We start from the raw sequence: 9,363 nt of genomic DNA, 5'->3' as shown, positions 1-9,363 counted from the left end.
TTCGTGGCCACGGGGGTGGCAGCCAGTCAGTTCAACATGAACTTGTATTCCCCTGTTGTCTGAACACAAAGTGAAAACCTGTGTCTCTCCCTGTCGGAGACCTCTCTGCCTGTCCTCAGGAGCTATCAGGCACAGCTAAATCTGTCCCTGGCCAGTGTGTGCATAATCCCCACTGCTTCTGAGACCTCCATCCACCACTGATGTGACATTCTTTGTGTTCAAATGTCTAGCTGACGTCTGATGCTTAAAACAGCCCATGCCTTCACCCCGGCCGCATTGTCACGGCCTGTATCACCCTCTTAAAAGGCTATCGCAGCCGCTCCCCGCACCAGTTGCTGGCCAGCCTGCCCCTGGCCGCCTCGCCTGCTCCTGGCTGCCTTGCATGCCCAGGTCCTCAAGCTCCTTGTGCGTCTGACCAAACAGGAACCATGTCTACCTTCGGCTACAGGAGAGGACTTAGCAAATATGAATCCATCGACGAGGACGAGCTCCTGGCTTCCCTGACGGCCGAGGAGCTGAAGGAGCTGGAGAGGGAGTTGGAGGACATTGAACCTGATCGCAACCTGCCGGTGGGGCTCCGACAGAAGAGTCTGACGGAGAAGACCCCCACGGGGAATTTCAGCAGGGAGGCGCTGATGGCCTATTGGGAAAAGGAGTCCCAGAAGCTGCTGGAGAAGGAGCGGCTGGGGGAGTGTGGGAAGGTAGGCTTTCCGGACCTTTTCTTGGCTGCTCCCCGGGCCCCTCCACCCCCACCCCCACCCCAAATCTAGGAACCTGCTTTCTCTCCCTCTGCAGTCCCCCTCACTCTTCAGTCCTTATAACCTGCTACTGAACACTGTTTCGGGCTGAAATAGTCCTGTAAGTTCTATGGCCACCCGAAGGATCGTAATGTGTAAAATGATTGGCTGGGGTTCTAATAATTGGCTAAAGATGGAATCTTCAAGAAGAAAATAGTTCAAAAGTAAGGCATAGGTTTAGATAGTTTGCCAAACGTAAGTCTAATTTGAGTTATAAGCTGGGGATGTGGCATAGTATCTGTGTCTGAGATTTTATAAATATATATTATAGTTATGTAAATTTATTTTCTTCTTTAAAGACAAAAATGGGTACTCTTGTTGCGTTGACTGTGATGTGGCTACACCAGGAAGTGTGGGGTGGCAGGAAATTACATGGAACTGAGAGTCAGGGGACCTTCTTTCTAGTCCCTTCTGTATCTCTAAGTTGTTGGACAGATAGTCACTTAAGCAGGCTCCTCTTTCCCGTCTGTCCATTGAGGGACTGGGAGCCTGTGGTTTTACTGTCTGCATATGAACCAAAACCCCTTTGAAATTTGGGTCCGTTGTGGACCTTCTCCTTAAGAAAATACACGTGCGCTTGTGCACACACACACACATATTTCTACACAGAATTTCAAAAATGATGACATGCATCCAAAGCCCCCTGAGGGCCCAGGTTAAGCCTGCCTGGGTAGACGGCTCTAAGATTCCTTCCTACTTTACAGTCGTGATGCTGGGGCCAGAAAATGGACTTCTATCAGAGCGCAGGCTTCCCGAGCCCTTGTTCTCTGCCCAGTAAACGTTTCTTTAAATTCGCCAAATGAATCATGAAAAGGAGCTCAAAAGACAATGGGAAAGTGGTAACGGCCATGAGAACGTTGATAACGCCAATTTCCGAGTTTCTGGAAGAACACGGGTCTGCAGCGATGGTTTAAAACCTCTGTGCTTCACTACACTCACCTAAAAGCCAAATGGCCTGGAGCCCATGGGAAGACGTCCACAGGACTAATCCAGGCGCTGTTAGCTGATCTTGGTGGCAGGGTGTGTGGGCCACATTTGTAGCAAGATATGTGTGAGCTCTGCCCACGTCAGTCACCGCAGGAGGGGTCACGGGGATCGGGCCGGTGTCTGCCAAGGCCACGCTGGCCGCCTGCATGGAAGGCCTGGAGGGGGAGGTGACAAGGAAGGACACACATGACAGGCCAGGATTTAAGGTCAATTCCTCCACAGCCATGCTGTGTAGGGGTCTTTTCTTTTTCTTCCTGATGTGGGAATGTGCGTTAAAATATATAAAATATGCCCTGTTTGTGACAGTTATTCAAGAAATTCCTTCATAAAAAGATTAAAGGTGACCCAGAAGATGCAGGACAGACAGCCATTGTAGCAATAACCCCGCAAAGGCATTTTAATGCCACCATGTCTTTAGCTTGGTGGGTGGGAAGCAGAGGGCGAAGCCTGCTGTCAGCGGTGGGTGGAACCCATCTGATCCCGCCAAAGGTTTGGCTGATCCCCGCCAGTGGCTTATCGAGTCAATTAGAGAGGCTCCCGTGTTGATGAACTTTGACTCCTTTCTGGCTAATTTTTCTCTCGCGACACTTTCCTCGCTGGCCAGCTGTCCCTGTAGTCACATGGAGTGCTGGGCAGAAGCTTGCTGATGGAGAGTGTAAATCCATTCCAGCCGCAGGGAAAAGCTCAAAGCAGACGATGGGTGGGTGGGTGGGCGGGCCAGGAGCCACAGCATAAGTGAGGAGCACACAGCACAGACCATGAGGAGGGAGGAGATGGGGGTCTTTGCAGCTATTGGCTCTATAAAAGCTCAGGAAAACCATATTCAACTGCTGTTGAATGACAGTCTCTGCCCCCCCACCCCTACCCCCCTTCACACAAAGCTATGCGACACTCAATAGCTCCGTGGGCCTTGGAGACCAAGGCTCTAACTCCCCTAGCTTGAGTACAGTCACATCATTTCATTGAATTCTTACCTCCCGCACACGAGAACTCAGACTAAGAGAGGTTCAGAAATGCATTTGAGCTCAACACTCTAAAAGCAAGCTGAAATTCACACCAAGTTCTAATGGCACAAAGACCACGATTCTCAAAATGTGGGTGCCCGACCTTCAACATCATCTGGGAACTTCTCAGAGCAGCTAATTGTATGCTCCCTCCGACCTGCTGCATGAGGGACTCTGGCAGTGGGGCCCAGCCATTAGCCCATGTCATGTTACATCCATTCAGTGAGCAGATATTGATTGAGCCCCCGCTACATGCGGAGCCAGGCGAGCGAAACAGACATGATCCCTGTCCTCACCCTGCTAACAGCCTTTGGGGGAAAATGACAAACAACTCATTAAAATAGGCACTTTTTAGGGGGAAGTACAAGGTGGTGGGAATGCATCACCAGGGTGATTTCAGGGGGTGTCAAAGAAAGCTTTCTGGAAGAAAGTACGTTGTGTTTTTTTTATATATATATTTTATGAATTTTTACAGAGAGGAAGGGAGAGAGATAGAGAGTTAGAAACATCGATGAGAGAGAAACATCGATCAGCTGCCTCCTGCACATCTCCCACTGGGGATGTGCCCGCAACCCAGGTACATGCCCTTGACCAGAATCGAACCTGGGACCTTTCAGTCTGCAGGCCGACGCTCTATCCACTGAGCCAAACCGGTTTCGGCAGAAAGTATGTTTTTGAGGGGACAACATCTCTTGCAGATACAGCCTAAAGTTCTTCAAAAACCAAAATGGATAAAAATTTAAGGCACCATACCTTGAATTTTGAGAAAGGCCCCTTTCCTGCAAATATGGAAACAACTAAACACACACACACACACACACACACACACACACACACACACACACACACATCCCTCTCCCTCCTGATCTTGAAGAAGAGAGTAAATTAAGACTGGACAAGCCATCCCAGAAGCCTGACCCCTTCCCCAGGCCATCACTTGGTGCCTGCCACTCCAAACAAGTGGATAACTGGAGGCTATTTTGTGATAGCAACTGGGCAAACAAACTTGTGGAGACAAGCACAGTGTTATCCAAAGCTCATTCCACAGGCCTCAGGCAGTAGGATGCCTCAGGGTAAAAAAATAAAAATAAAAATAAAAGGTGCCAGTGTGGAAGGAAGAACCAAGGCATTGGGGACAGGGGAGGGACATGGAAAAATTGAACTGTCAGCAATTTCCTTTTTTTTTTTTTAAATCAGAAAAAGAAAGGAGTCAGTTGGACTTTTTAGTAGAGTCTTGTCAACAGGAAAGACAAAGTGAAATTGTGTTTGCCTGAAGGGCTTTCATAATGGAAACGTGGTAAATAATTGAAGACCATGGGCTGAGGCAATGGCTTGCTTCACGATTGTCTACTGTTCTCTGCTGTTCCGCGTTACACTTAGAGTCTAGTTGCTGCGGTCCGTCTCATCTAACCCTGCACTCGCGTGAGATTTCCAGTTGATTTGCTGAAAAGGGTGACCGAAGTGTTTTTCTTCACAGAGCCAAGCTTTGACCTGCTGCCCTGACAGCAGCCCCGCTTCCTGGGCTTCTTGCCCCGGAGCAGGGACAGGGCCAGCAGCGGCTCATGGGTGTGGGGTCTCTGGGCACCTGTGCCAGGCTCTGCCCCCGAGGAAGATAAATGCTGGAGAAGCACAGGACGCCACTGCCTCTGTCTCCACCGAGGCAGGCCCGGCCCACAGCACCTGGCTCCTGTCACATCTGCTTACAGGAGACCACGTTTACGAAAAGTCTTCAACATTAAGAGAAGAAATCCATTAACGTGTTGTGTATTCGTGTTGCCATGTGTTTCTTTGGGATGGAGAAATAAGCGTGGACAAAGGGGTGAGGGCAGAATCCAGAAGGGAGGGGTGAGTTTTTAAAAAATTGTACGTAGGCTAGGTGTCCAGTAGTTCAGAGTAAGTAGTTAAGAAAAAGAATACAAAATTGATCACGGGTTTCCAAAGCCAAAGTTCCACCTTATTTTTCAAAGTGGCAACATGATAGTAAATTTTAGTTCAACAAATTGCGTTCTGAATGCTTATTCTGCAGAAAACACAACAAATGTTTGTAGAAAAAGCTGTTGAAAATTATGCAATTCAATGTTAACCTTGGTCACCGAGGAGATTAAATTTTCTTCTTATATATTTTTGTTACTTGCCATGTGTTGCTTTTTCTTTTTCTGTATTTATTGAGTTATAGTTGACATATAACAATGTATTCGTTTTATTTGTACAACGTAACAGTAAAACCTTGATATCACGGACTAATTTGGTAAAGCAGATTTTCCGAATATATATGTTAAAAAATTGACAAATTAGTTAACCTGTTTTTACTTACATAGACAATTAAAATTAAGTGTGTATGAAAAGTTGACTTTCACAAAAAAGTTTTCTATATGCATTACATCACTTTAAATGTCTACTGAGTAGGTCTAGTAAATGCGTGCATTCACCAGTCACGAGTAAACAAGTGCACACGCTGGGGTTGGCTTAGAGCAGGTGGGGCATGGCCTGCACGTGTTAAAACTGCCCCAGAAAGTCACGCCACACGACAACGGAACCAAGGACAGTGCCAGGTGCGGTGTGATCACATGCTAATCGCTTGGTAAACATTGTTTACCAACAGTGACTTTTGGATTTAAATATGTAGACTATGATTGCAAACATGCAATATTAATTTATGTTGGGGAAATCATGACAGTGTTTTTTTCCCAACATATGGCCTATTTGCTAAAATGTGTTTAAAACATAACAGTGGCCCTAGCTGGTTTGGCTCAATGGATAGAGCATCAGCCTGCGGACTGAAGGGTCCCAGGTTCCATTCTGGCCAAGGGTACATGCCTGGGTTGCAGACTCGATCCCCGTTAGGGGACATGCAAGAGGCAGCCAATCAATGATTGTCTCTCATCATTGATGTTTCTATCTCTCTCTCCTTCTCCCTTCCTCTCTGAAATCAATAAAAAAAATTTTTTAAAAAATACAATATAATAATGGATTAATGACAAAAAAATAACCTGTGGCTTTAATGATCAGCAAATCTTGGTTACACGTAAGCATTTTAAAATTAAAGGTGCTAATTTTCACATATGACAGACAGACGGGAAATGTGGTCTGCGGCACCCGCGAAGGCCAGAAGGTCTGCAAAATCGAGGGTATTGTGAAACCATGTTACTTTTGTAAATTTAAAAAGTGTGCTTAGCAATGACAAACTTAACGATGGTGCCATGCTCTCTAGGTTGCAGAAGAAGACAAAGAGGAGAGTGAGGAAGAGCTGATTTTTACTGAAAGTAACAGTGAGGTGTCCGAGGAGGTGTACACCGAGGAGGAGGCGGAGGAGGAGGAGGAGGAGGAGGAAGAGGAGGAAGAGGAAGAAGAGGAGGAGGACGAGGACGACAGCCACGAAGAGGAGAGCGCCGTTGAAGACGAGGAAGCCATCAACGGCACTGCCCACCCTGAGCGCGCCAGTCCCGACAGCGCCCGGCCGAAGACATTTAAGAGTCAGTTAGAAAACATCAGCTTGACCAACGGCCACAGCGGGCGGCACTCGGAGTCGCCGGCCGCCATCCACCCCAGCGGCAACCCCACGGTGATCGAGGAGGCCTTGGCGAAGATCCGGAGCAACGACCCCGACACCCGCGAGGTCAACCTGAACAACATCGAGAACATCACGTCGCAGACGCTCGCGCGCTTCGCCGAGGCCCTGCGGGGCAACACGGTGGTGCGCACCTTCAGCCTGGCCAACACGCACGCGGACGACGCCGCGGCCGCCGCCATCGCCGACATGCTCCGGGTCAACCGGCACATCACCAGCGTCAACATCGAGTCCAACTTCGTCACGGGCAAGGGCGTGCTGGCGCTCATGCGGGCCCTGCAGCACAACCCCGTGCTCACCGAGCTGCGCTTCCACAACCAGCGGCACATCATGGGCAGCCAGGTGGAGATGGAGATCGTGAAGCTGCTCCGGGACAACACCACGCTGCTGCGCCTGGGCTACCACTTCGAGCTGCCGGGGCCGCGCATGAGCATGACCAGCCTCCTGACGCGCAACATGGACAAGCAGCGGCAGAAGCGGATGCAGGAGCAGAAGCAGCAGGAGGCGGCGGACGGCGGGGCCCAGCCCAGGACCGCGGTCTGGCAGAGAGGGACGCCCGGCTCCTCGCCGTACGCATCGCCCAGGCAGTCGCCCTGGTCGTCCCCCAAGCTCCCCAAGAAAGTCCAGACGGTGAGGAGCCGCCCGCCGTCTCCGGCGGCCCCGCCCCCGCCCCCTCCCCCGCCGCCGCCGCCGCCGCCGCCGCCCGCGCCGCAGAGGCTGCCACCCCCGCCGCCGCCGCCGCCGCCGCCGCTCCCAGAGAAAAAGCTCATCACCCGCAACATCGCCGAGGTCATCAAGCAACAGGAGAGCGCCCAGCGGGCTTTACAAAACGGACAGAAAAAGAAAAAGGGGAAAAAGGTGAAGAAACAGCCGAAAAACGTCCTAAAGGAAATAAAAAATTCCTTGAGGCCAGTGCAGGAGAAGAAAGCAGAAGACAGCTACCGACCTTCTACCCCACAGAGATCTGCCCATGACAACCTCATGGAAGCGATCCGGGGGAGCAGCCTGAGACAGCTAAGGCGGGTGAGTACCCCGAGGAGACCCTGGGGCTCAGGCCCCCCTTGCACAGTGGCACCCAAGTCGCCTCCCAACATACTTATCACTATTTTAACATGCGAGAGCAAGCCTACCAAGTTTGTAACATCCAGAGCAGGTGCCTGGTGAGCCGATTTCCATTTGAGAGAGGTGCCTGGTCCTTTCAGGGTTTTTTTAAGGGCTAGCCCCCATGTAAACACGCCACAACATATAAAAATACTGATTCAATTAACAATAATAAATAAATAAATAAATAAATAATCAGGGAGTATAATCTGCATTCCAAAAAAGTTCACCACTTGTCAAAAATGTTACCGAAGGGTTGGTTACACGTGGTTTCAAACCTAATTTGTAATATACAATTTTAATATCCGGTATTGAAAACCAATCCATAGCTGAGTTCCTCTCCGAGAATCCTGCTGGGGACATACCTCAGAGATATTTTTCACTTCGTCATTTGTGTTGTTTTTATTGAAAGAAAACCCCCTGTTTTTGTAGGTGGAAGTTCCAGACGCTCTGCGATAAACACACAATCTTGAGAAGAGGATGCAGACTTATTCCTTGGCGTTAAATGAAACGCATCGGGAGATGCTTCTAAAGTACCTTCTTCAATTGGAAACGTCCTCTGACTTTAAAAAATAGCCTCAGCCATGAAGTCCAAAGAGAATCTTAAGAATCTTCTGTAAATATGAAAATAAACTTCTTTTTTAATGTCATGAGATTTGTATTGGCAGGAAGCAGTTTGTTTAAAGATGCTTCATAGCTCTGAGCTGCTGAGTTAATGAAATATGCTGTTATTTTTGTAATCCCAATAAATTTGGATTGAAGTTTTTTTAAAAAAACAACAAACTAATATTTTTTTGTGAGTTGGTACATTTTCAGGTGTGTATGTAACATTGTTGAATATTAAAAATATTACATTATCACCCAAAAAAGGGTTTTGGTCCTTAGCATTTGCTTTTCTTTGTCTTCTCCAAAAAAACGTGGTCAGAGCTCTTTCTAAAGGTCTAGAATCAAAAACTCTCTTTACAGTCATCTTGGTAGTGAGATAAAAACTCAGGAAAAGATCCCAAAGTGGACATGATCATCCTGAAGGCAGTGATATGAGACCCAGGATGTCTACTGACACCCCCACATACTCATAAGATTTATAGGTCAATTTAATCATTTAGAATTAAAATCAACTCTTTCTGGAAGAAGAAAAATTGAAAGTTTTTTGGTAAACAGAATACAGATGCCGGGGGAATGCATGGAAGACAGGCCCCATGAATTTGGTGTGATCTGGTGGCTGATGCTAAAGATTCCTCTCTTGAGCTCTCCTTGGCTGAGCCCTCGTCCAGTGGGTCTCAGCCTTTCGTGCCCTACACACACAGTGGCGGTGTCAACATCCACGACACACTTCCAGGGACAAGGACACATGTATCTGTAATCATAGTGTGTCCCCACCCCCATCTCCTCTCACTCAAGAAAGATCTCAATTCAAATAAGAAAGACTTCTGCCGAAACCGGTTTGGCTCAGTGGATAGAGCGTCGGCCTGCGGACTGAAAGGTCCCAGGTTCGATTCCGGTCAAGGGCATGTACCTGGGTTGCAGGCGTATCCCCAGTAGGAGATGTGCAGGAAGCAGCTGATCGATGTTTCTCTCTCATCGATGTTTCTAACTCTCTATCTCTCTCCCTTCCTCTCTGTAAAAAATCAATAAAATATATTTAAAAAAAAAAAAAAGAAAGACTTCTCCACTCCAATTTATGAAAGCTACAAATCTCTTCTGAAGTCCCTTGTAATAGCTACGATTAGTCATGTTTCTTGCGTGTCCTGCAGAGTAGAACAGTGGTCTTGGGTCACCTGTCCAACGATTGTTTGCTTTATAGACAAAGCTTCAATCAAAATTACCTTCAATTTTCACTAGAACACTCCCCCATGGTTCTTGGGTCTGTGCCGTTTAGTCTGTCTCTCTTGTTCGGCCATTCTCT

The 9,363-nt window shown here is 48.1% G+C and overlaps 1 protein-coding gene across 1 annotated transcript; it reads left to right on the top strand.

Moving 5' to 3' along the window:
* Nucleotides 1–313: 313 nt before the first annotated feature.
* LMOD2 (leiomodin 2) lies at nucleotides 314–8,341 on the top strand. Its single transcript, XM_036328806.1, has 3 exons — nucleotides 314–701; nucleotides 6,000–7,379; nucleotides 7,890–8,341. Exons 1-3 carry the CDS (start codon nucleotides 429–431, stop codon nucleotides 7,914–7,916), a joined length of 1,680 nt encoding a protein of 559 aa, XP_036184699.1. The 5' UTR covers nucleotides 314–428; the 3' UTR covers nucleotides 7,917–8,341.
* The last annotated feature ends 1,022 nt before the right edge of the window (nucleotides 8,342–9,363 follow it).

The sequence above is a fragment of the Myotis myotis genome, unplaced genomic scaffold (genome assembly GCF_014108235.1).
Source record: "Myotis myotis isolate mMyoMyo1 unplaced genomic scaffold, mMyoMyo1.p scaffold_m19_p_11, whole genome shotgun sequence".
In the NCBI taxonomy this organism is placed as follows: domain Eukaryota; kingdom Metazoa; phylum Chordata; class Mammalia; order Chiroptera; family Vespertilionidae; genus Myotis; species Myotis myotis.
This window is presented reverse-complemented; position numbering and strand designations above follow the sequence as displayed.